The 27,563-nt window shown below is 43.6% G+C and overlaps 2 protein-coding genes across 5 annotated transcripts in view; one reads left to right on the top strand and one right to left on the bottom strand.

The window, feature by feature from the left end:
- The window catches only part of eif4h (eukaryotic translation initiation factor 4h), a 73,841-nt gene extending 68,992 nt beyond the window's left edge, over window positions 1–4,849 (bottom strand). The window contains exon 1 of one of the 2 annotated variants that reach the window (XM_068007953.1): window positions 4,782–4,849. In XM_068007953.1, coding sequence (XP_067864054.1) covers window positions 4,782–4,846 — 65 coding nt within the window. In that variant the 5' untranslated portion in view covers window positions 4,847–4,849. The remainder of the gene's footprint in view (window positions 1–4,781) is intronic. The other variant, XM_068007954.1, reaches the window with a different exon arrangement.
- Window positions 4,850–5,026: 177 nt separating this feature from the next.
- mybbp1a (MYB binding protein (P160) 1a) overlaps window positions 5,027–27,563 on the top strand; it is an 83,317-nt gene continuing 60,780 nt past the window's right edge. The window contains exons 1-8 of one of the 3 annotated variants that reach the window (XM_068007950.1): window positions 5,027–5,085; window positions 6,840–7,334; window positions 8,246–8,341; window positions 12,311–12,394; window positions 16,181–16,255; window positions 19,461–19,568; window positions 22,105–22,295; window positions 25,726–25,893. In XM_068007950.1, coding sequence (XP_067864051.1) covers window positions 7,059–7,334; window positions 8,246–8,341; window positions 12,311–12,394; window positions 16,181–16,255; window positions 19,461–19,568; window positions 22,105–22,295; window positions 25,726–25,893 — 998 coding nt within the window. In that variant the 5' untranslated portion in view covers window positions 5,027–5,085; window positions 6,840–7,058. The remainder of the gene's footprint in view (window positions 5,086–6,839; window positions 7,335–8,245; window positions 8,342–12,310; window positions 12,395–16,180; window positions 16,256–19,460; window positions 19,569–22,104; window positions 22,296–25,725; window positions 25,894–27,563) is intronic. The other 2 variants (XM_068007952.1, XM_068007951.1) reach the window with 2 other exon arrangements.

Here is a 27,563-nt window from a genome sequence, read left to right as displayed (position 1 = left end):
GTATCAATATTTGTCATCATAGTTATAGAGAGACTGTTGCACGGTGTTCATGCAGACTAATAACCTTGAGGTTCAATCCGCATGGTGGTGTCTGAAACGTTTTATTCTCATAGGAGGCCAGCGACCCCCATCCCCCTGCCTATCAATGGAGTCTTCACCCCATCGCATATCGGGGTCCAGTTTAACAGCACTGATCTGGAACCTTGATTTAACTATTTGCATCACTTAAGGAAACCAAGTGGTCAACAAACTGAAGAACATGCTGGCGGTTTTTCACGTTTTCTTTAGTGATGCCAACTGAAACCAGTGTCATGTTGGAGGAATTCCAATTCAAGACTGTAAGGAAGTGAACCATTGCTTCAAAGACAAGGCAACAGATCAGACATGAAATAAAATGGATTGTGCTAATAAATAGTGTAGGGAAAATGGAAATAAGTTAGTTTCAGAGACTCACATGCAAATTAACATGGTATGAAACAGATTATCTGAGGCCCACCTCAACAAAGTTACTTATCAGTTAACTGGTCAGTGTTATTATTAACTACAATTTATCCTGCATTAGAACAGTCCCTTAATGCTTCTGGTACCTAACAACAAAAATTGAAATTCTAACTTTTGCATGATCCTTTCAAATTTGAGCTTAACCATATTGTCTGGGATGATTTTCCCCTCATAACACACAGTACTGGATGGAATCAACTAGTCAAATAAACTACATGCTAGTATACTGCAACACAGTCCTTCATATCGATAGTCTTGCGTACACTTAGCGAGTCCTCAGGTGCTAATTCGCACTTGAGGACTCACTAAATAACTATTGAGATTAACTAGTATTGTTTTTGAATTATCCACTGGGCAATTTCTCTCTTTCCCCCCCCCCCTCCCTCTCCTCCAAACCCATCCACTCAAAAAAGCATTTGATCTTAAATCCAGATCACTTTCATTGTGTAAAGAAAAGATTTTGATATCAACAAAAGAAATCATCACTTATCAGGTTTCAAAATTTATAACAAGATGAAATTCTTTTACTATAATAATGCAGGCAATTTGACCGAAATTGACATGGGAAAAGCACACCTTTTCCTGAAAGATAATCATATTTCCCAGCTGGTCCAAAGGGAACTAAAATGATGGCAGATGCATAGCTCACTGAAACCAATTTCCTACAGGACCAAATCGTTCCATTCTGAAGTAATGATCCAGTTTGGCAGTACTGAAATAACCTTAATTCTGTTTTTTCTGATTGATGTTAAACTTGAACTGTCTGGATTTGGGACTTGATTCCAATCTGTCGCTACTGTATCTCATTCATGTTTAGTAGGATTTACTCATATGCAGGTTACTCAAAGCTGCTTGAGCCACTCACATATGGACAAAGAACAATTGAGACTTGTCTCATACTATAACTGACTATAGACAGGTATTTGGGTAGTGATGCCAATTCTTGACAAAACAGAATTTTTGCAAAGTCCAGACAATTAACTCAAGCTTTTTAAAATCAAACCACTGACAGACTTATATTTTGTATCAAAAAGAATCAGATATTACTGTGGCAGTGCTCCCTCTAAGTATTTGATTCATTGACTTCTTAAATATGAGGAAATGCTTGTAAAGATCAGTGCTAAGTGTTGGTTTACAAATCTCCTTGAGACTAGTCCTCACTTTTGCAGGGGCTATACTTTGTTAGTGGTGGTGGAGAAGCAGATGCCAGTTGAGTGTGTGTAAGAATATTCCCAGCAGTTGAAATAGTAACATACTTCAGATACACTAAGTACCACTCAGGAACATCAAAAATGGATGATGCTCGTTCTAATATCACCCTCTCAATCATTTTTACAATAATGTTTCAAAAGGAGAATCTGCCAAAACAAAAATAGGAGAAGGAAAAAAAAAAGAGATAAAGATTCTACTTTTCAAACCAGTCATTCTTCTTTTCCATTGCCTTCTGTCAGTTATTATGATGGATGCAACAGCCTAAGAAACATAGGGTTATATTTCTCCTGTTCACTGGGTTCAGCAAAAATAAGTGTGAACACAAAGCTGATAATATCACTTATACTCAACTGTTTTTTTGCTAAAATTAGCAGAAAGAAATATACCCAATGGTCTAAAATAGTGTATAATCTCTTTAAACTTGAAAATCAGAAATTGTTGACGAAGGCCCTTTTCAATATTGTGTTAATGCAGCAGTTACAAATCCTTGTTAGAAGTGGCAGCAAATTAATGTGATTGCTAAAATAAAAGTTCTCAAGGGCAAGATAATTAGGCAACTCAATAATTCACATATTTTGATTCAGATAACTGCCCACACAAGTTTTCCAGCAAAAAAACAGGCGACATTGCTAAGAGGAGAAAAGCATTTTTCATTTAGAAGGAATACTGCTCTTTAAATTATTACACATTTCAAACTGAACTCCATTTGGATATAGAGCTGCCAATTGCAAGACTTACTCCTGTTGCGGTTTCCCAATTTTATGCCAAAATTAAAGCTAGAAATTCAGTTCTCACATTCGGTCACTTCATTGGTCCATAATCCAAGGGTGGGAAGGAGAGCTTCTTCTACTGAAACGCACCATAATCTTGATGTATTAAAGAGACATGCACGTACATTTAATTAGGTCTCAATCTTCCCACAACGCTATTTTAGAACTGCTGGATAAAGGCAGCCTAGGTGCAGACATACTGTAAACAATTCCCCGAGGTAACATCATGAGCAAGGAATGCTATGTAATCCACTGTTCCCATTCATTGGAGCAGAACTTTTCAACATTTAGGGGGGGAATTCTACATTAAATGTCCTGCTCTCAGGCTGTCTCCAAACAACATTCCTAAAAACATAAAACAAGGAGTGACTGAACATAAGAACATAAGAAATAGGAGTAGGCCATAGCAGGCCCCTCGAGCCTGCTCCACCATTTAATAAGATCATGGCTGATCTTTGACCTCAACTCCTCTTTCCCGCCCGATCCCCATATCCCTTGATTCCCTTAGAGCCCAAAAATCTATCGATCTCAGTCTTGAATATACTCAACAACTGAGCATCCACAGCCCTCTGGGGAAGAGAATTCCAAAGATTCACAATCCTCTGAGTGAAGAAATTCCTTCTCATCTCAGTCCTAAATCACCCACTCCTTATCCTGAGACTATGCCCCCTAGTTCTAAACTCTCCAGCCAGGGGAAACAGCCTCTCCGCATCTACCCTGTCAAGCCCTCTAAGAATTTTATACGTTTCATGAGATCATAGGACAACGCTCTCATCTCAGGAATCAATCTGGTGAACCTTTGTTGCACCACCTCTAAGGCAAGTATATCTTTTCTTAGGTAAGGAGACCAAAACTGTACGCAGTACTCCAGGTGTGGTCTCACCAAAGCCCTGTACAATTGTAGCAAGACTTCCTTACTCTTGTACTCCAACCCTTGCAATAAAGGCCAACATACTATTTGCCTTCCTAATTGCTTGCTGTACCTGCAAGTTAAATTTTCAGTGTTTTGTGGACAAGGACATCCAAATCTCTCTGAACACCAACATTTAATAGTTTCTCACCATTTAAAAAATATTCTGTTTTTCTATTCTTCCTACCAAAGTGAATAACCTCACATTTCCCCACATTATACTCCATCTGCCACCTTCTTGCCCACTCAATTAACCTGTCTACATCCCTTTGCAGACTCTTTGTGTCCTCCTCACTGCTTACTCTCCCATCTAGCTTTGTACAGTCAGCAAACTTGGATACATTACACTTGATTGAGTGTAACACTATTAACAGTACAGGAATCTGCACTCAATGTGGCAGGCAAATAGACTGTAGTTTATCTTTAAAATAATTTAAGAGCTTCAAATGCAAATTGTGATGTTTATGTAATAGGAAATAAACAAAATTGCAGCTTTGAAGGTAGAGGAGAGAGATCTGTAGAAGGCTGTTTTCATGTAGTGCCTCTACACAAGCAATGTGGAATTACCCCATTCTAGATCAATTTGCCACCTGGAGAGCTTAAGAGGTTAATTGTCAGCCCTATAAACACTAATTCCATGCATTAATCTTTCTGAAATCCTAGCTCTCTTGTGCAGCAGCGTTCCCGCTAAGTAGCTCAGTAAAAAACTCAGGGTTGATGGGCAAGTGAGAAATGTGGTGTGCTTTATTTATTAATAGTCTTTAAGTGTACAATCACAAATACATTATACGGCTTACAAAACTGTTAACAAATTTGTAGTCATTCTGATTGCTGCACTGAGAAAAACAAAGAAAAAAAATTCTGAGGGAAAAGCACATTTCTGCATTAGAGGGAACACTGCTTTCTAAATTATACTTTCATCACTTTGAGCAATCGCATGCACAAGATCTTTCAATCTGATACTGGAGATTCAAGTAAAGGATTCCTGGAAGCTTCAGTTTCCTAACAGAGCTGTCACACTGGGAGGAAAACTGGACTTGTTAAGAGGAGGAGGAGGAGGAGGGCGGAGTGATCGGCAGACCTGCAAGTTGAGCCAAACACCGCACTTATCTACGATCTGATGTCTCTACTACTCATCGAACCTCCGGCGTCTCCCGAGAGTCTCCTCCGAGGCCGCTGTCCACAGCAGCTGAGTGGAGTGACCCTGAAACGGCGGGGCTGGAGCCTCCGGTCCGGTCCGGTCCGGTCCGGTCCCCACCCGGGGATCCCCACTCCCGCCCGCTTTTTAAAAAAAATAATCGACAGCCCACCTGCTGCCCCCACCGCCCCGGGGCTCCCCTCCCTTCCCTTCCCCAGCCCGCTCTCGCCGGCCCTGGCCCGGTACCTACCCCCGGCCTCCCCCGAAGCTGCTGTACTGCTGCTGCCGCTCGTCGTAACTGTCGAAATCCGCCATGTCCCCGGCTCCAGACAGCCAGCGGGCCCGCCAGGACCCCGGCACCAAGGCAACCGGGGGCTGCCCCCGCGCCGCCTGTCCCACTGAGTCCGAAGGCAGGCTGGGGGCTGGGGGTCTGCAGCCGCACTCATTTGGTTTTAATCGATTATTTAATTATTTTTTTTTTTAAAAACCCTCTAGTTTGTGTAAATAGTTTATATTCAGACTCACTTCTAACTCTTTCCCTGATCACCTGCAAGGTAATTTATCTATATTTAATATGTATTAAAGTTTCATTCACTTCAATGGTTTCAATCTATCTCACCGTTTTGCTCCCTTCATGAAGTATGCAAGCTTTATTATTGAATTTGTGTAATGTTACCATAGCTGAGTATATAGCTTTGAAATGGAACGGTACTTGCAAAGTTTTACATTTTTAAAAAAATGAATCCTAGTGGCCCTAATAATGTGTCCAAAATTTCCCCTGAAAAAGTGAATTGTCTAAAAATGTCTTCACAAATGAATTTAAATTTTTTCAGGTACTTTTTATTTGCACGTGAAGCACTTTAGGAAATCCTGAGCAATGTGACAATAAGGTTTTATATGAATACAAGTTATCGTTTTCTTTCTAAAATGTGTTTGATTTGATAAGAGTTAGCTTTATAATAAATAAATACCTTTATGATGCAATCAGTTGAAGTGACACCCCCTACATTTATTCATTAGTCATTTGCTAACCTTAGCTGTTGTATTGTTGTGAACATAAGAAAAAGATGGACAGATAAAGACCAGCTGGCCCATTGAGCTGGTCCCAATCAGTCATGTTGCAACTAACTATCACGAGATGCAATACTCCCCATCCACCAGCAGCAATGTAATCTCCTGGGAAAGGCAAATGACCCTCGGTCAATTCAGGGAAAAAAGAATTCTGGAAAATTCTTCTCCAATCCCCCACCCCCCAAAAGGCAATCAAAAACAGATTCCAGCAGATAACAATGACCACGAGGTAAATCACCCAACATCCCACCTACCCTTTCCCCGCAGCGATATCCGCCTCCTCCAGGAACTCTCCAGCTCCCTTTTAATAATTAGCTGCGTTCCGTGTGCAATGCAGGAGCTGGCAACTTATTCCAAAGGCCAATGACGCTCTGGAAAAAGAAAGACCTGCTGACATCAAACCTAGTTCTATGCATATGTAACTTATATGCACTCTCGTTTCTGTTCAGATGTGCTGGATGGTGAAAGATGAATGAATATCCTTCCTACAGCGTGGAGCCCAATACTACACACAGTATTCTAACTGAGCTCTTAAGATTTTATTTAGGCTCATCATTACATCTTGGCTTTTATATTCTGTACCTCGTGATAAAAGCTAGAATTCCATTAGCTTTCTTTTTTTACAACCATGGGATAATTTTCTATCTCATCCTTTAACTCTGTTCCATGTTTTGAGTGTGGGGGAAAAGCAGGTGGAATAGCACTTTGGCACGGTGGTGCTTTGTGCAGGCAATGCCATATAGTAATCCATTCCAATACAAATTAGTGTTAGACAAACTTTTGTCCTCCTATAGTGCCTGTTTAAATTGCTATTGAAACTTAAATGGTAAAATTGGCTGTAATAACTCAATATTATTTTGAAATTTTTAATTGAATCACAAAGAAAAAAGGAAAAACCCTGTTGAAGATTAATATTATTACAGGGTCCAGTAGTTTGTGTAAGGTGCTGAGATTACCCCTCTTTCGGATGAGGCGTTAAATCAAGGCTCCATCTGCTCTCAGGTGGATGTAAAAGATCCCATGACACAATTTGAAGAAGAGCAGAGCTCTCCCCGGTGTCATGACCAATATTTATCCCTCAATCTGGTCATTATCACATTGCTGTTTATGGGCTACCCCATTTTCCTACATTACAACAGTGACTACACTTCAAAAAGTATTTCATTGACTGTAAAGCACTTTGGGATGTCCTGAGGTTATGAAAGGTGCCATATAAATACAAGTCTTTCTTTTACAGTAGATCCACTTTGATCAATAGCCTCTCTGCTACCACAAACAATTCTGTCCTCAGCAAATTTAACACTTAAAAAAAAAACTGATGATAATGGATTTGGGAAGGAAAAGACTCCACTACATACAACTCAAGTCTAACAAGGCACTTCAATCAGGCGAATTATTGGGCAGGCAGTCAGTTGCCTCAAGAGGTCGCGACCTTCTGTAAGGACCCAGAAGAAGCATGGCTGCGGCGAGTGTGGAGGCGATGGAGTGGAGCGCGGGCCGGGGCGGCGGGACCGGGACCGGGAGCGGAGAGGGGCAGAGCGAGGCCGTGACTCTGACCGAGAGCCGAGAGGGGCAGAGCGAGGCCCGGGCCAAAGTCAAGGACACCCGTGGCATCCTCCAGCAGAATCGCCAGTTCCTCGATTTCTTCTGGGACATCGCCAGGCCCGAGCAAGACGTGCGGCTGAAAGCGATCGGGGGCCTGGTTGAGTACCTGAGGAGTCCGGACAGAAAGGTGAGGGGAAGCGGGTGCTGTGCTCGATGTTTCCAAGCCCTGCGGACACGTGGGACCGGCGGATCAGAGTCGGATACTGGCATCGGGGACCGGGACCCGCCGGGCCAGCGTCTGAGTGCGTGGGTCTGCAGCGTGTTACATTTAATAAACGTGGACCAACAAATCGTCCTCTCTCAATCTCACCCCCATGCCTCACAATTGTCCCCCTCCCCACAGGCTGTAATCTGAATTACGGTATTTACAAGACAGTGCAATTGTGGAAAATTGCTTTTCCAAATCCCGTTTTGATGGGCTAGAGGAGAACGATAGTCATAAAACACCAGTCATCAGATATATGTTTATCTGGTGATTCGTGGACAGTGAAGATCTGTCGTAAATTCAATGTTTTGAGCCTCGTGTGACACACGACTTTTTTTATATCACAGATTTTATTTATCAGAGAAGTAATGCTTACGTATTTAATTGGCCAGTCAAATTAGTTGGCATTCCCTTCTTACTAGGATTGTATACTAAATTTTGAGGATTGTATACTAAGGTGTTAACATCATCTCTCCCCAGTACCCTTACTCTAAAGTCTGAATGACCAAAAAGTGGGTTGGGAAGAAAGGAATTGAGACACATTATCTCTCCAAGGGAATTTAATTGATACCCAATGCTATATCCCCATTCTGGATTGCCAGCTTGGAAAGTGGATAATCAGAAACTGCTTTGAAAAATAAGACAAATCTAGGGGTACATGCTCTTAAACTAAATGTCTCAGGTACTTCTAATAATGAAGCAATGTCCATATTATTTAATTATTAGAAGTATCTGAGAATTTGATTGCCACTGAAGGCTATAGCCATGGATGGTTAATTGGCTACACACTGCACATTGCTGTTGAGATGTAACGATTGGCTATCTGTTTCCAGGATGATGAGCTACGATATGCAATCAAGCGATTGGTCGAAGGCCTGGCAGCGACCCGTGAAACAGCCCGTCCTGGCTTCAGCTTGGCCCTGGCACAGGTCAGTCACTACATTTAATGGACTGTTACTGTAATATAGGACTGTTACACCCAGCGGGCAGAGGGCACTGTCAGTCTGAGTTGGATTTGTATCCTGGTCCTAGAGGTGCAAGGCCAGTGTCTAACCCACTGCAACATCCCAGTTCCCCACCAGATTCCTCTCTTATTTAGTAGTCTTTTAATTGTATTTCTCTCCTTTCTTGTATCTCCATCCCCAGCACCATATCTGGTCAGAGAATAGATCAGCTGCTATCAGGCCTCAGCTCAACATCATTCGTTAACGGAACACAACGTAGGACTGCTCCCTTTGATTTGTCCCTTTCTTGGCCGGGAAAGTTCCCAGTCTCCGCCCTGCACTACTGGGATCGGTAATTAAGTTTGGCAGAGTGCGATGGCACAGCCAGCAAAATCTCCTTCAAATAATGATTCAATAAAGTGTTGATCACTTGCCACGTTTAGCCGAACAGTGCGGATTCCCAGAGCTTTGGTTAGCATCTCCATTGCAGACCATAAAGAACTTGCTTGCTGTTGTTGATTTCCCGATTATCCGTAAATATAATGGTTATCTTCTTCCTCCTTTGCCAAAGGCATTGACTTGTACTGGGTGTGGGTATTGGTATGGTACCTTGGCACCAACTGCCCTTCAATCCCTCACCCAAGTAGCTGTTCTTCATGTTTTGGGTTAGACAACAAGTAATAACAAGCTAGTTGACCACGTGGGTCATCGCATCTAAGAACGGTTCTGTCTTCGTTCGCTATCGTGGACACTAGCAACAGGTCTCACGGGACACTAATGGAGAACAGGATCTCTTGACTTTTTTTTCCCCACCCCAATTTTTCTAGCCAAGGTGAATTAAGGCCATCCATATTGTGACTGCTGCCTCTAGCTGATAACAGCACAGGTCTATGACCTTCCTGGTTCACATTGTGCAGTGCATTTAATCACTGAGCCAGAGATCAATAAATATGTGCTTTTTATATTACTAACTAATTTTATCCCCGTGCTCTGATCCTGAAGGCACCAACCCCTTGGGTGAGGTATAGCCCCATTGGGGCCATGAACCTTCCAATACCAATCTTCCAAGTGGCCATCATTTTTCTGTGAGCCTTGATTGTGAGTGGTTATTTGACCGTGGGAGGTCACCTTAACTCAGCCTGGCTCCTTGTCTGGTGCCCACGGTCCTGTGCCTCTGGAAGGGGTTGTTGATTAGCGATCAGAGGCGGAAAGCCTGCCGATTTCTCCCCATTGAGGCCAGTTGCAGCATTCCGGCAGCGATCAGCTAACTCGGGCTGGGGATTGGATTTCGGAACTTTTCTTTTATTCGTTCATGGGATGTGGGCTTCGCCAGCAAGGCCAGCATTTATTGCCCATGAGAAGGTGGTGATGAGCCGCTGCCTTAAACCGCTGCAGTCCGTGTGGTGAAGGTTCTCCCACAATGCTGTTAGGTAGGGAGTTCTAGGATTTTGACCCAGCGACAATGAAGGAACGGCAATATATTTCCAAGTCGGGATGGTGTGTGACCTGGCGGGGAATGTGCAGGTGGTGGTGTTCCCATGTACCTGCTGCCCTTGTCCTTCTAGGTGGTAGAGGTTGCAGGTTTGGGAGGTGCTGTCGAAGAAACCTTGGTGAGTTGCTGCAGTGCATCCTGTAGATGGTACACACTGCAGCCACGGTGCGCCAGTGGTGAAGGGAGTGAATGTTTAGGGTAGTGGATGGGATGCCAATCAAGCGGGCTGCTTTGTCCTGGACGGTGTCGCGCTTCTTGAGTGTTGTTGGAACTGCACTTATCCAGGCAAGTGGAGAGTATTCCATCACACTTCTGACTTGTGGAAAGACTTTGGGGAGTCAGGAGATGAGTCACTTGCCACAAAATACCCAGCCTCTGACCTGCTCTTGTAGCCACGGTATTTATGTGGCTGGTCCAGTTAAGTTTCTGGTCAATGGTGACCCCCAGGATGTTAATGGTGGGGGATTCGGCGATGGTAATGCCATTGAATGTTAAGGGAGGTGGTTAGACTCGCTGTTGTTGGAGATGGTCATTGTCTGGCACTTGTCTGGCGCGAATGTTACTTGCCACTTATCAGCCCAAGCCTCAATGTTGTCTAGGTCTTGCTGCATGCGGGCACGGACTGCTTCATTATCTGAGGGGTTGCGAATGGAACTGAACGCTGTGAAATCATCAGCGAACATCCTCATTTCTGACCAGATGATGGCGGGTAGGTCATTGATGAAGATGGTTGGGCCAGGACACTGCCCTGAGGAACTCCTGCAGCAATGTCCTGGGGCTGAGATGATTGGCCTCCAACAACCACTACCATCTTCCTTTGTGCTAGGTATGACTCCAGCCACTGGAGAGTTTTCCCCCTGATTCCCATTGACTTCAATTTTACTAGGGCTCCTTGGTGCCACACTCGGTCTGAGTGTGGCATCAAGGCTGCCTTGATGTCAAGGGCAGTCACTCTCACCTCACCTCTGGAATTCAGCTCCTTTGTCCATGTTTGGACCAAGGCTGTAATGAGGTTTGGAGCCCAGTGGTCCTGGCGGAACCCAAACTGAGCATCAGTGAGCAGGCTATTGGTGAGTAAGTGCTGCTTGATAGCGCTGTTGATGACACCTTCCATCACTTTGCTGATGATTGAGAGTAAACTGATGGGGCGGTAATTGGCCGGATTGGATTTGTCCTGCTTTTTGTGGACAGGACATACCTGGGCAATTTTCCATATTGTCGGGTAGATGCCAGTGTTGTAGCTGTACTGGAACAGCTTAGCTAGAGGCGCGGCTAGTTCTGGAGCACAAGTTTTCAGCACTACAGCCGGGATGTTGTCGGGGCCCATAGCCTTTGCTGTATCCAGTGCACTCAGCCGTTTCTTGATATCACGTGGCGTGAATTGAATTGACTGAAGACTGGTTTCTGTGATTGTGGGGATATCGGGAGGAGGCCGAGATGGATCATCCACTCGACACTTCTGGCTGAAGATGGTTGCACACGCTTCAGCCTTGCCTTTTGCACTCACGTGCTGGACTCTGCCATCATTGAGGATGGGGATGTTCACGGAGCTGCCTCCTCCCATTAGTTGTTTAATTGTCCACCACCATTCACAACTGGATATGGCAGGACTGCAGAGCTTTGATCTGATCCGTTGGTTGTGGAATTGCTTAGCTCTGTCTATCGCATGTTGTTTCTGCTGTTTAGTGTGCATGTAGTCCTGAGTTGTAGCTTCACCAGGCACCTCATTTTTAGGTATGCCTGGTGCTGCTCCTGGCATGCTCTTCTACATTCCTCATTGAACCAGGGTTGATCCCCTGGCTTGTTGGTAATGGTAGAGTGAGGAATGTGTTGGGCCATAAGAAGTTATGAGGTCTATCCTGCCGGTGGGACAGGACACACCCAGGGATGGTGATGGAAGAGTCTGGGACATTGGCTGAAAGGTATGATTCTGTGAGTGTGGCTATGTCAGGCTGTTGCTTGACTAGGCTGTGGGACAGCTCTCTCAATTTTGGCACAAATCCCCAGATGTTAGGAGGACTCTGCAGGGTCAGCTGGCCTTTGTCGTGTCAGGTGCTTAGTGGTCCAATGCCGGGTGGTCCGTCCGGTTTTATTCTTATTGTGACTTTATGTTACAAGATTGTACAACTGAGTGGCTTGCTAGGCCATTTCAGAGGGCAATTAAGAATCAACCACATTGCTGTGGGTCTGGAGTCACATGTAGGCAAGACCGGGTAAGGACGGCAGGTTTCCTTCCCTAAAGGACATTAGTGAACCATGCTTGCTGGTTGGAATGGCTCAGTTAGTCACTGGATACACTTGGAGGAGCAATATAATGTTGTTTGGCTCAGTACAGTAGAAAGCAGTTCTGTTGAGTCAGTGATCTATAGCAGCAGTTACTCTGTGCGCATTCTTCCGCTCCGATACTTTGTTATAATCCTCCATCACTTGTGAGACATGTTGCTGATTTTCTTCTCCAACAGCTCCTGCAATACAATGAAGAGATCTCTCTGCAGACAGTCCTGGAGCAGATTATAAAGAAACATGATGTACAGACAGCCAAGAAGGTGAGCAGCTGGTACCAGATCAGTAATGTGACTTGGCCGTCAAAATAGCAACAGAATATAGGATCGGGTGAAGAATTGAGAGAATAGCAAGAGGCTGCTAATTAGGGACTGAGCAACTGAGCATTTGGACAAATATGAGCTGATCAGAGAGAGCAGCATGGATTTGTAAAGGGTAAATCAAGTCTAATGAACCTCGATGAATTTTTTGAGGAGGTAACAAAGGTGGTAGATAAAGGAGTATCTATGGATGTTATTTATTTGGAATTCCAAAATGCTTTTGACAAGGTTCCACATAAGAGACTTAACAAAAATGAGAGTGCATGGAATTGGAGGCAACCTATTGGCTTGGATAGGGAATTGGTTAGGAGGTGGGTGACAGAGCAAAGATAATGGGTATGTACTCAAGGATGTGACCAGTGGTGTCCCCCAGGGATCTGCACTGGGGCCTCAGCTTTTCACTATTTTTATAAATGACTGGGATGAAGGGATAGAGAGCTGTATATCTTAAGTTAGGTGTCACAGTAAATAGTGCAGATGGGAGCAGAAAGTTGCAAAGGGGCATTGATAGATTAAGTGAGTGCAAAACTGTAGGAAAGTGTGTCCACTTTGGACCTAAGAAAGATAGATCAGAGTATTTTCTAAATGGCCAGAAGCTAGGAATTGTGGATGACCAGAAAGATTTAGGGGTCCAAGTACAAAAATCACTAAAAGCTAGTGGACAGGTACAAAAAATAATTAAAACAGCGAATGGAATACCTCGAGGGCTGGAATACAAAGGGGTGGAAGTTATGTTACAGCTGTACAGAGCTCTGGTTAGTACTACATTCAGTCCTGGGCACCACACCTCAGGAAGGAACTCTTGGAGTGGGGTGCAGTGCAGATTCACCAGAATGATACCGGGGCCATAAAGGTTGTATAGACTAGGCTTGTATTCCCTTGAATATAGAAGATAAGGGGTGATCTAATTGAGGTGTTTAAGATGATTAACGAATTTGATAGTTTCTCTTTGTCTAACCTATTTCCTCTGGTGGGAGAGTCCAGAACAAAGCGGGTATATCCTTAAAATTAGAGCTAAGCCATTCAGGAATGATATCAGGAAGCACTTCTTCACACAAAGGGGAGTGGAAATCTGGATCTCTCTTCCCCAAAATGCTATTGAGGCTGGGAGTCAATTGAAAATTTCAAAGTTAAGATTTATAGATTTTTGTTAGGCCTCAGGTTACCAAGGCGGGTAGATGGAGTTAAGGTACAGTTCAGCCACGATCTAATTGAATGTCAGAACAGGCTTGAGGGGCTGATTGGCCTTCCCGTTCCAATGTTCCTACGTTGTGTTGGAGCACGTGTGTTTAATGAACCTAAAAACTGCATCCGTTGCAAACTATTGGTTAGGATTTATGGGACTGCCTAGAGGAATTAGAAACAGATTTGAAGGTATTATGATCCAAAGTTACGTCAAGGATGCATCTCTTCACATTTTACTTGATTTCAGACATTTTTAGAATAGTCAAAAACCTAAATGTTGAAACAGTTACCTCTACAATAAACTGTAAGCAATTTCAGGAGGTGATAGACAAGTTAGTGTATTAGGCAGATGAAAGTCAATGTGGAAAATGTGATACATTTTCGGAGGAAGAGTTAAGAGAGGACATATAGACTGAATAAATAAAACTTCAAAAGGAGTAGAGGAGCAAAGAGACTCAAGGGTTCAGATATGCATATTTACAAGTGGGAGAACAAATTGATAAAGCTGTGGGAAGAAAACACACCGAATCCTCAGTTTTATAAATAGGGCCATAAAAGTGTAAGAGCATTAAAGTCATGCTAGACCTATTGAAATCATTGGTTAGGCTGCGGCTAGAATAGATGCCTTACTTTAGGAAGGATGGAGAGGGTGCAGAGATTCACTAAGGTGAGAAAGGGATGAGAGGCTTGGGTTATGAGGAGAGACGAGAGAAACTTTTTCATTAGAGCAGAAAAGGTTAAGAGGAGATCTGATTAAGTTGTTCGAAATAGAGAGATTTCAGTAAGTTAATTCCGGAAAAAAATATTTCTACTGGTCAGTGAGTCGGTAACTAGAGGACATAAACTTAAGATCATCAAAAGAACAAAGGGAGAGGTGGGAGAATTTTCTATTTTAACTTGGTGTTGTTAGAATGTGGAATGCCCAACAGAAACAGCAGTGGAAGAAGAATCCACAACAGCTTTTTAAAGGGAAGCGGATCAATAAGAAAAAAAGTTTGACAGTATGGGGAAAAGGCAGGGGAATGAGTGGATAGCTCTTCCAGAAAGCTGGCACAGGCATGATGGGCCGAATGGCCACCTCCTGTGCTGTAAGATTCTATGATTGTAAGTTGTTTTGTTGCCTTTTAGTTGTACATTAGAATACACATTGTACGTTTATTAATCCTCACTCCTCCGTTCTGGGAAAAACAATAACATGACATAAATTTGATGACATAATCCCAAGGCACAAGTAGTTTCCATCCATTTACTCTACTTTTCCAGATTAATTGTAAACCGAGCATGGGGAAGGTTCTGTATTCTCTTGGGGTGGTGCATTGGCGCACGGTGCCTGTTGTAATAAACTGGATAGCCTAGTGGCGAAGGATCGAATACTAGAGCCTGGTCTTCAGTTGCTTCCAAGCCTTTATTCAGAGATCCGCATTACCCACACCACGCCCTAGATAAACACTCTTATAAATGGATTCAAGAGAGCCCCAATTGATACACACCGCCTGAATACAATTAACACTAAATGATATAAATCACATGATACAATTAACACCCATGGCACGCTGTTGCATTGGCGCATCATGCCGCGATGTGGTTGGGTATTGGCTTGTTTTTGGAATTCTTCCGCCATTTCCCACACACGGTGAGTTTTCTGTCTTAGCTCTAATATTAAGGCTGAGCAGTTCCATTGATGGAGTGAAAATCAACGACAGGTGACCTAATCGCTCTCCTGGCTGGTGCATCTCACATGGCATGACAGGACCTGAGAGGTGAAGTAACCATGGAATGGTGGGTGGTAATGCAGCCAATCAGAATCTGTTGACACTTGTGTCCATGCAATATAAAAAGAACTTGGTTCAGATTTTATTTTGACTTGCGTGCAGTTTTTAAAAAAAAGTTTCTTTAGACTTGCAGACTTTATGATTGCAGGAGAGTGAAATGGGATACGTGGTCTCTAGTTTACCTTGTTACATTTGGTGCTGTGTTATGAAACATTCATGAACAAGCCTCCTAACTGTCGACAGTCCTAATCTCAAGGAACTTGTTCTGGTGTGGATGAAGTATACTTGGTATGACCAGTATTGTAGCTGGAAGTGCTTTACCTGTCATGCTGTCCGTGCTTTTCGTGACTTTCTGAAATCATTGTGTTTACCAGTGTTAGTTTCATCTGTACGTGACTAATGGAGAGAACATGTAGCTTCCAGAGCCTGTTATTGTGAATCATAATTGAGATTGGAGCGAAGAGCGATATGCCAAGAGATAGTCTGGTGACGGAGAGTTGGTGCTGGACACCACACATGATAGAATGCTGATTTGTCCATGCAAGCTCCATGTGACAGGTTCTGGGGGTGGTGTCGAGCGCAGGTCTGGCACTTTTCAGCAGAAAGATTGCATGGTGGGCCTCCAACCATTACACACCTCTGAGTGGCAGTAGTGGATGGGAACAGGCAAGGTGAAGGCAGAGCAAAATTAACAAAACACAAGAGAGTCTCTGGAAAACCATGTTACTAGCCATTGTAGCATTGGGATAACTCGATGTATTTCTTATTACAGAAACTCATCAGGAATGCTGCGTTCGGAAACTTCTTTGGTGTCATGGCACTTTCGCAGTCTGGTCGACTCATAAAGGTAAACTTGAACCTCTCCGTACACCTCTGAAAAACAAAAATGAGTGATAGCTCGTAAGGTGTGGATTTCTGTGCCTGTTCTTGGTATTAAAATGCAAATAAGCAGTGGGAAGATTTTAACATGAATAATTTTGTTGTAGAAATGAGGGAATTTTGTGTTCTAGTGTTCAGATATTATACTGTGAAATCCTGGAGACTACCCCTTTTTCTCTTTTAATTACTAGCCCAGTGATGATACTAGAAATCCCAGGTCTACTTATTCAACGGGTAACCAGTTACCATTCATCTCTACATGACCTACATAGGAACAGGAGTAGTCCATTCAGCCCCTCGAGCCTGTTCTGCCATTCAATCAGATCATGGCTGATCTGTATCCTAACTCCATTTAGCCGCATGTGGCTCCATATCCATTAATACCCTTGGCTAGCAAAAATCTATCGATCTAAGATTTAAAATTATTAATTGAGCTATCATCTGCTTTTTGTGGGAGGGAGTTCCACGCTTCTACCACCCTTTGCGTGGAGAAGTGTTTCCTAACTTCTCTCCTGACTGGCCTGGCTTGCCCTAGACAACCCCACCAATGGAAAAAGTTTCCTTCTTTTCAAAATCCTAAAAATCTCATCAAATCGCCCCTTAACCTTCTATATTCCAGGGAATACAAGCCTAGTTTATCTAATCTCTCCTCTTAATTTAACCCTTGAAGCCCTGGTAACATTCTGGTGAACCTGTGCTGCACTCGTTCAGTGGCCAGTATATCCTTTCTAAAGTGCGGTGCCCAAAACTGTATACAGTACTCCTGATGTGGTCCAACGAGGGCTTTGTATAGCTGCAGCAAAACTTCCTCCCCTTCAAATTCTAACTCTCTAGATGTAAAGGCCTTTTTGATTATTTTTTGTACCTGTGATCCGTGTACATGGGCCTCTAAATCTCTTTGGACCTCCACTGTTCCTAGCATTTCGCCATTTAAGCAATACTCGGATCTATCCTTTTTGGTCCAAAACGGATGGCTTCTATCAATGTCTCTTTGTAATTTTATGCTCCCGTCTACACCACCAATCTTTGTGTCATTAGCAAACTTGGATATATGGCTCTCTATTGTGTTATCTAAGTCATTAATAAATATAGTGTATAGTTGAGGCCCCAGCACAGATCCTTGTTGGACACCACTAGTCACTTCCTTCCAATTCGAGTACATACCCATTAATTCCTACTCTGTCGTTTACCGCCTAACTCACCAGGTCAATAATTTGCTTTCAATTCCATGAGCTTTAATTTTAGCTAACAGTCTCTTATGTGGAACTTTATCAAATGTCTTCTGGAAGTCCATATAACCTGCATCCATAGAAATTCCCCTGTCTACTACTTCAGTTACTTCCTCAACAAATTCAGTTAGGTTCGTTAGACATGACCTACCCTTTACAAATCCATGTTGGCTCTTTAATGAGCACAAATTTTTCTAAGTGCTCAGTCACTGTCCTTAATTATAGATTCCAATAACTTCCCCATAACTGAAGTTAGACTATAATTTCCTAGTTTTTCTCTCTCTCACCTTTCTTAAATAACGGAGTTACATTTGCAATCTGAAGGGACAATTCCTGAATTATTATTTAACGGTCATAAAATCTGTTATCTGAGGGAACGAGGGACCCTATCCTTACTCTAACATCTGAATGATCAAGAAGTGGGCTGGGAAACAAGGCATTGAGAAAGATTAGCGGTTTACTCATCCAATGGGGTTTAAAGCCATTAATTCCCAACACTACAATTTTGAAGTATGCAGTGTCTCAATGCAATTCTGTTACGAAGTTACCATTATTGGGGGAGGTATTTGCCCGTTTTTAATTAAGATCAATTTCACCTGCTTTATTCCGGGTGGAATAGGATAGTCATCTCAGATCAGGACTCCACCGACAGTATTCGGGGCTCATAATGTAGCAATAAAAATCATAACTGTCCTGATTTAAATCACATCTCTAAATCCACCCACCTCCTCAGCTCCCTGTCCACTTTAAAACTTCCTCCTAGACAAAGCTTTTGATCACCTCACCTCCAGTTTTTCATTCCATCTCTGTGATGCGTTTTGGGGCATTCTTCTACATTAAAGATGCTACATAAATGCAAGTTGTTGTTGAATGATTGTGGAGCTCTGTACCTGGTGTCTCAGTATGGTGAGCGCACACCAGATAAGTGCACTCTCATAGGAGGCATTGAATTTAGATAGAAACCAAAAGGGGAGGGAGAAGCCAATAGAAAGCTGGGATCAGTAAAAGTGATTGTGAAGTTGTCAGATTGTTGTAAAAACCCAGCTGATTCATTAATGTCCCTTTAGGGAAGTAAACCTGCCGTCCTTACCCAGTCTGGCCTATACGTGACTACAGCCCCATGCCGACATAGTTTACTCCTAACTGCTGTCTAAAGTGACCAAGCAAGCCGTTCAGTTGTACAGGGCGACTAGGAATGGGTATTAAACTCCAGCCTTGCCAGCGATGCCCACATCCCGAGATTTAATTTTTAAAAAATCCACAAGAATGTAGTCTGGTTTAGTGATTGGTAACAGAAGGGTTTGTAACCCAGCTGCTGTTATCTCTGTGGCCAAAATGGCCTGAATAAACTTTACCTATGCTCTTTTCATCCTCGGGCGCACCGGCCAGCTCCCATCATCTCTCAGCCTCTTCTTACCCCTTTTCTGAGGCATCAGCTACTTCTAAATTACTTCCTGTGGCTGCTGCTCCTTCCGTCATATTGCGTCAGCCTCAGCCCCTTTGCTCCCTTCTGTTCTGCCTTTAAATGAATCACAGTGCCCCACTGCTATTTCTCCTCACACAATAAATTACCATAGCTTGACATCAATTCTTTCTCCTTGCCCCTTGCAACCATTATTTATAAGTTAGTTACTGCAGCCGACGGTCCATTCTGCCCCTTTCCCTGTTGTCTTCCCACAGCTGCCTCTCCCGCCTGTTTTTCTCCTGCAGGATTTTCTGATGTTTCTGTAACTTTACTCTACCCGTGCTTACTTTCACTATCCCGAGTTTTGCTGCATGTGTATGTGTGAGTCTGAGTATTTATTCTGTGGTGACACCCGAGTGTAGCCTGTCTGATGAAATGGCAGATCGTTCTTGGGTTTTGGGACCGTAAAGATGTGTTGGGTTTTTGAATTGAATTCACTAGTGCAAGAAATTAAGTGTTTCAAATTTGTTTGCTGCTAGGAGCCAACGATTCTTCTGCGGTCAGTCCAGCTGCTGCAAAGCCTCACTCAGTTTAAGGACCACCTCAGGGATCTGCCGTGGAAAGCCATTGTGGACATCCTGTCTGAGGTAAGGCTTTGGGTTAAACCAATTAAACGTGTTTCTATAAAGTCCTCGAATGGTTCATTTGGTAATTGCATGGCCTTGTATAAGCTGACCAAAGAGTCAGACTGGATTTGTGATGGGTAGGTCATGTCTGACTAATCTAGTTGAATTTTTTGAGGAGGTTCCTAGCTTGGTGGATATGGGAGGGACTATGGACTTCCAGAAGTCCTTTGATACGGTTCCGCACAAGAGACTATTAGCAAAAATAAAAGTGCACGGAATTGGAGGTGCCCTAGTGACGTGGATTGGTAATTGGTTGGGAGCTCGGAGACGGGGATAAAGGGAACGAATTCTGATTGGCAGGATGTGACGTGGTGGTCCCCAGGAACCTGTACTGTGGCCTCAGCTTTTTACCAAATCTATCAATGACTTGGATGAAGGGATAGAGTGTTTGTGTGTGTTTGTATATATAAAAGTTTGCAGGTGACATTAAATCAGGAGGCACCAAAAGTTGTGTAGGTGGAAGCAGATAGTTGCAAAAGGGCATAGACAGATTAAGCGAGTGGGAAAACTGGCCGATGGAGTTTAATTTGGGCAAATGTGAGGCCATCCACTTTGGATCCCAGTCAGACGAATTGGAATATTTTGTTAATGGCAAGAGACTAGGAACTGTGGAGGTGAGGAGGGATTTGGATGTCCAGGTACGTAAATCACTAAAAGCTAGTGCACAGGTACAAAAAGTAATCAAAAAAGGCTAATGGAATGTTGGCCTTTATCTCAAGGGTGCTGAAATACAAAGGGGAGGAAGTTATGCCTCTGTTGTATAGTGTCTTGGTCAGACTTCATCTGGAGTACTGTATTCAGTATTGGGCACCGCACCTCAAAAGATATATTGGGCTTTCAGGGGGTACGGTGCAGATTTACCAGAATGATACCAGGGCTTAAAGGGTTAAATTATGAGGACAGATTGCATAAATTTGGCTTGCATTCCCTCGAGTATAGAAGGTTGAGCGGTGATCCAATTGAGGTATTTAAAATGATAAAGGAGATACGAGAGGCTCCATGAGGGTATGGAGTGACTGGGAGCAAGTCCCAACATTGCGACTGCTGCTGATCAAGCTATGGGATAAGGAATAATTCTTCCTGAGCAAATGAGGTGAATTATCCTTAAAACAGAGAAGATTAAGGGGTGATCTAATCGAGGTGTTCAAAACCATGAAGGGATTTTATAGAGTAAATAGAAAATAGCAAAAGAGCCAATGGCGACATGAGGAAAACCTTTTTACGTGGCGAGATGTTCTGATCTGGAATGCACTGCCTGAAAGGGTGGTGGAAACAGATTCAATAATAACTTTCAAAAGGGAATTCGATAAATACTTGGAAGGGAAAAATTTGCAGGGCTATGGGGAGGGTGCAGGAGCATGGGACTAATTGGATGGCTCTTTCAAAGAGCCAGCACAGGCATAATGGGCCTAATCAAAAACTCCTTCCAATCTACTACCCCTTTACTCGACGCTTAAACAAAAATTGAGACCGTAATAGCAAGACTCCCTCTTTGAGGGTAACTGCTTATTTTGGTGTTTGTTCTATAAAGGATGTGTATAGGGACTGGCCCTATCCTCAGTGAGTTAATCCAGTGAATTGCTGAGTCTAACATACTGGGAAGGGCCAGGTTAGATGAATAGTCTGTGTGGCAAAGACTGATCTCGGCCAGTGCAGCAGTAGGGGGCTATAATTGACCTCCACTCCCTTGGGTTGGGAAGGGGCAATAGTGGCCAAGAGTCGACTCCCGATTGCTGTCTAGCAGCCCATTCTGGGACGGTATGTGTATGGGAATCCAGTAAGGACCAATCCCTGTTTGGTTGTGATGCCCGTATTCAAATAATGATTCTCGAGTCCTGCGCGATTAATGGCCAGAGGCACTGGAGAAGATGCAAAAGAGATTTACAAGGATAATACCAGAACTGAGAGGTTATAACTATCAGGAAAGACTGAACAGGCTGAGGCATTTTTCTCTATTGAAGAAAAGGCCAAGGGGTGATCTAAAATTATGAAGGGGTTTGATAGGGTAGATGTAAAGAAAATGTTTCTGCTTGTGGGGAATCCAAAACTAGGATAAATATAAGATAGTCACTAATAAATCCAATAAAGAATTCAGGAGAAACTTCTTTACCCAAAGAGTGGTTAGAATGTGGAACTTGCTACCACAAGGAGTGGTTGAAGCGAATAGCATAGATGCATTTAAGGGGAAGCTAGACAAGTAAATGTAGGAGAAAGAAATAGAAGGTTATGCTGATGGGATTCGATGAAGTAAGGTAGGAGGAGGCGGCGCGTGTAGAGCATAAATGGCTTAGACCAGTTGGGCCAAATGACCTGTTTGTGTAGATTCTGTGTAATGTGGGGGAGGTGCCAGAAGTTCAGTTAGCAACTGTGCAACCATAATCCCAGCAAGCAGTTGACATCTTGAGAGCATGCAACATTGCCAAGAATATAAAATTGAATTATAGTGCAGGATAGTTTGCTGTCTCCGTTCTTTAATTACTGCTTTGTGTTGCCACAGACCCCAGAGGCTGTTTTCAGCCAGATTCTGTTTAGGGCTTTAAAGACAGACATGTCTTCCGCCTTCAACACCCCAGAGCAGTTGCATTTGCTCCTGGTGGCTCTCCAACACTTTCCAAACGTTCTGAAACCCCAGAAGCTGAAGTCTTTGCTCGGATCCACTACCATCGTGACATCGGAAAATGTTCCCAAGTAAGTGCTTTGCAAATCTAATGTTTAATACTGAGAAGTCGATGGGAAGAAGATTGAAAACAGTAGGAGAGAACATAATGTAAATCACTTGTGATCAAAGGAAGAAAGAACTTGCGCCTTTCATGACCTCAGGATGTCCCAAAACGATTATAGCCAATGAAGTACTTTTGAAGTGTAGTCACTGTTGTAATGTAGGAAAACACAACAGCCAATTTGCACACAGCAAGATCCCACAAACAGCAATGTGATAATGACCAGATAATCTGTTTTTGGTGCTGTTGGTTGAGGGATTAATATTGGCCTGCTCTTCTTCAAAATAATGTATGTGATCTTTTACATCCACCTGAGAGGGCAGACGGGACCTCAGTTTAATGTCTCATGCGAAAGGCGGCGCCTCCGACTGTGTTCCAGCCTAGATTATGTGCTTGAGTGGGATTTGAACCCACGACCTTCTGACTGAGTGCTACCACTGAGCCAGGTTTGGATTTGACAATCCTGTGGGTTATAAGAGGAAGAGAGGGCTGAGGGGTAGTAAGGAGTCTGAGATTTATCCCCGCAACAGATATTTTCAGATAATTCTGTATTCTGGAGAGGCTGGATTGCTGGCATTTTTGGTCCTGGATCCTGGTCTACAATCCAGCCCAGACCCATCTCTCAACTGGAAGGTGAAATAACCGTGGGCAGTCTTAGCCTAGCTCCTCATGGGCATAAACCCGTAGATTAAATCTTCAACATAATGTGACACCAAACCAGCAATCTTGCAAGGAAATGGAAAAGGTCACACTGATGCTGTCTGAACTTTGGGTTGAAGGTGGCCTGTTCAATATCTCTCACTGACCCAGAGTTTAATGACGGAAGGAAAATTCACTCCCAACTACCCCCCACTTCTTCCCCCAAACAAGTACTGCCCTTTCTCACCTAGCGAGTATAGAATTGAAGGAACTGGCATGAAGCTGTGCCCTGAGACTCAGGTTGGGAGCTGTTCACAGTGTAACTTGATGTGCAGCCATTATAAGGCCCAGTTTGAATGGGAATCAAAAGAAGATCCCATAGGGGAACTATGGTAGCTGACTCACTATCCAAACCGAGAGTAAAGCACCCTGCAGTTCGAACGGTGTTTGTATTTTTGCTCTGCATTCCCCAGTTGTGGGAGCAGGATAGCCCCATGTCCCAGCTCTTTAGCCAGCGATGTACTGTAGAAAGAGACCTGCTCTAGCTGCTTACATCCCTGACATTCCCCTCCCACCTACCCCCAGAAGACACAACTAAGATGCCAGAAACTCTCCCTGTAGGGAAAGCCAGGATTTGAATGTCCTCGGGAGACCGATTCAGACTCGGATTTGACTTTTGATCAGGCTTGCTGCGTTGCTGTAATTAATGGTGTTGTGACTGGTCCCTTTGAATGTACTGGTTGCAACGCACTGTGGGGAAGGTCATCCTAAAACCAAACCTGTTCTCGTGTGACACTCTGAATTAACCATCTCCACTGCTGCAGGCACCAGTGTAACCACCATTCCTTCGTTCTGCTGTTATGCAGTTCTGAAATGCAATCTTCAGACACCAGGGCAAAATCTATAATGGGAATGCTGAATGCTTTTCACCATTCAAGTGAGCGTAGTGTGAAAACTTCAAGCCCCGAACGTAACACTTTATTAAAACCACATTACAGCCAGGCTCACCACTCACGTATTTCTTTTTTGGTCCGTTTCACCGCGATGCTAAAATAGAATCTTGCAGAACAGAAGGAGGCCATTCGGCCCAAGTGGCTGTGGCGGCTCTTTGAAAGAGCTATCCAATTAGTCTCGCTCCCCTGCTTTTTTCCGCATAGCCCTGCAATTTTTCTGTTTCAAGTATTTATCCAATCCCATTTGAAAGTTACTATTGAAAGTGCTTCTACCACTGTGTCAGGCAGTGCATTCCAGATCATAACAACTCGCTGCGTATAAAATTCTCCTCATCTGCCCTCTGGCTGTTTTGCTAATTATCGTAAATCTGTGTCCTGGTTACTGACCCTGACATACAGATTGGTGGGATTGTAAGCAGTGTAGATGAAAACATAACATTACAAAGGGATATTGATAGATTAGGTGAATGGGCAAAATTGTGGCAAATGGAATTCAATGTAGACAAATGTGAGGTCATCCACTTTGGATCAAAAAAGGATAGAACAGGGTGCTTTCTAAATGGTAAAAAGTTAAAAACAGTGGATGTCCAAAGGGACTTAGGGGTTCGGGTACATAGATCATTGAAGTGTCATGAACAGGTACAGAAAATAATCAATAAGGCTAATGGAATGCTGGCCTTTATATCTAGAGGACTAGAGTACAAGGGGGCAGAAGTTATCCTGCAGCTATACAAAACCCTGGTTAGACCGCACCTGGAGTACTGTGAGCAGTTCTGGGCACCGCACCTTTGGAAGGACATATTGGCCTTGGAGGGAGTGCAGCGTAGGTTTACTAGAATGATACTTGGACTTCAAGGGTTAAGTTACGAGGAGAGATTACACAAATTGGGGTTGTATTCTCTGGAGTTTCGAAGGTTAAGGGGTGATCTGATCGAAGTTTATAAGATATTAAGGGGAACAGATAGGGTGGATAGAGAGAAACTATTTCCGCTGGTTGGGGATTCTAGGAGTAGGGGGCATAGTCTAAAAATTAGAGCCAGACCTTTCAGGAGCGAGATTAGAAAACATTTCTACACACAAAGGGTGGTAGAAGTTTAGAACTCTCTTCTGCAAATGGCAATTGATACTATCTCAATTGCTAAATTTAAATGTGAGATAGATAGCTTTTTGGCAACCAAAGGTATTAAGGGATATGGGCCAAAGGCGGGTATATGGAATTAGATCACAGATCAGCCATGATCTTATCAAATGGCGGAGCAGGCACGAGGGGCTGAATGGCCTACTCCTGTTCCTATGTTTCTGCCACTGGAAACAGTTTCTCCGTACTTGCTCTATCAAAACCCTTCATAATTTTGAACACCTCTATTAAATCTCCCTTTAGTCTCCTCTGCTCTAAGGAGAACAATCCAAGCTTAACCACTTAAGTCTAGTCCCTCATCCCTGGTACTGTTCTAGTAAATCTCCTCTGCATGTTAATTGTATGATTTATAATCAATGAGTGTTAACTGTATTCGGGTAGTGGGTATCAATTGGGGACTCTCGTATACTTTTTATAGGAGAGCTTATCCAGAGTGTGGTATATATGTATGGGGAATCTCTATGAATAAAGGCTCGGATGTGACTAGAGACCAGGCCCTAGTATTCTATCCTTCACCACCTGTCTATCCAATTTTAACATTTACCCTCTCCATGGCCTTGACATCCTTCATAAAGTGTGATGCCCTGAATTGGACACAATACTCTAGCTGAGACCTAACTGTGTTGCGGTTTGAGTAATTTTTTCCCCTCACCCTTCCTTTGACACAGGTTAATCGAGGTGTTAAAACTTGCCGCGAAGGCTGTGAAGAAAGATCAGACCCTGTCGCCCCTCGCCTTGGACCTGCTGCGCGTCTCCTTGAGGGAGGGCACATTCGAAATGTTCTGGAAGGAGTTGGTGGAAAACGGCTTGCTCAAAGACCAGTCGGGGCCCAGCAGGTACGTAACAGTGACCGTCACGGAATCAATATGCAACCGAGAGACAGCAGCCACCACTGCACTGTAAATCAGATAACTACAGATGATTCATTTGATCAGCAGCCTTTCGCGGGACTCTAGTCAACTGGTACCAAAGCTGTGGCCGTGTTAACCTAAACCCTGAATATTAAAGAAAAAAGAAAGACTTGCATTTATGTAGCGCCAACGCGGGACGTTCCAAAGCACTTTACAGCCAATGAAATCCTTGTGAAGTGTGGTCACTTGTAGCAAACATGGCAGCCAGTTTGCACACAGCAATGTCCCACAAACAGCAATGAGATAATGATCAGATAATCTGTTTCAGTGATATTGGTGGAGGGATAAATATTGGCCAGGACACTGGGGAGAACTCCTGGTTAAACCTACCTGAGAAGGCAGATGGGGCCTCGGCTCATCCAAAAGACGGCATCTCCGACAGTGCAGCGCTCCCTCAGTACTGCGTTGGAGTATCAACCTAGATTATGTGCTCAAGTCCCTGGAGTGGGACTGCTAACACCTTTTTGGCTGGATAACATGTCAGGTTATCCAACCATAGGATATATCCATGGTCACCCGACATACTTTCCGTAGGGGCCACTGAATTTCAATCAGGAGTAACCTTAGTTTTTATTCCCCCTCCCCTATCTGTAATCAGCTAACTCAGCATAGACCAGAAATTGAACCTGGGATTTTCCTGGCCAGTGTGCCTCGGTACCGCAATAGGGGATGCACTGGTTTTCTGACCCACGAGAGGCAGGGGAGGGAGAGCTGCAGAAGTCGTTCTGTTTTAGTTCTCTGACAAACCACTGGTTAAACCTACAGCAAAGGCTGGGGCCTAAGTTGTGACTTCCTGAAGGTTTTGCGACGTACAAACCTGTGCATCAATAATATTCACGGTTTGCTGCCCAGCATAAAATTTGCCAAGGCGACTTTCACGCTGTCTAATAAATTGCACTGGACGATGTGTTAGAAAGCCTGCTGATTTTTCACGTCCTCACTTAAGGAACATTCATTGTCAACCTGTTCAAAAATAAACTAACCTGGATTAAAAAATAAATTTCGCTAGATCGCTGTGCTCTGATACAGCATTAGGCACACCTGCTTATGGTAAATGAAGACTTCTGTGCCTGTTTTTAAAAGGCATTTTTGCCAGAGGGGGAGTCTGCAAGTTTGTAGGTCTCTTTTGACCTGAGTTTGCTGCTTGAAGGAGTGGAGGATTACTGGTGCCCGTGTAACTATTTAACTCGTACATGGAGATTTCTTGGCTGGTGCTCTATCCTACTTCTCTCTCATGGAGTCTTCCCCCCTGTGGAGGATTGTGGGACTCTAGCCACATCCTGGCTCTCGCTGGTTAAATGTTAATGTCTGAGACATTCACAAAAGCGGGGGCAGTGGTTTAGGAACTTCCAGATTGACCAGCTGCTTTCCGGTCAAAGTTGCTTACACGAGTCATGATACTTTGGTGGCATTACAGTATTTTGGAAGCTTGGATTAAAGTCTGGATTTAAGATGGGAGAGAGGGGGAAACCGGGGAATTATAGACCAGTTAGCTGGAGTCTATAATTAAAGATAGGGTGACTGAACACCTCGAGAATTTTCAGTTAATCAGAGAGAGCCAGCATGGATTTGTGAAAGGTAGGCCGTGCCTGACA

Source organism: Heptranchias perlo, chromosome 28 (assembly GCF_035084215.1).
Source record: "Heptranchias perlo isolate sHepPer1 chromosome 28, sHepPer1.hap1, whole genome shotgun sequence".
Classification (NCBI taxonomy): domain Eukaryota; kingdom Metazoa; phylum Chordata; class Chondrichthyes; order Hexanchiformes; family Hexanchidae; genus Heptranchias; species Heptranchias perlo.
Note: the sequence above shows the minus strand (reverse complement) of the source record. Positions and strands in the feature narration are given on the sequence as shown.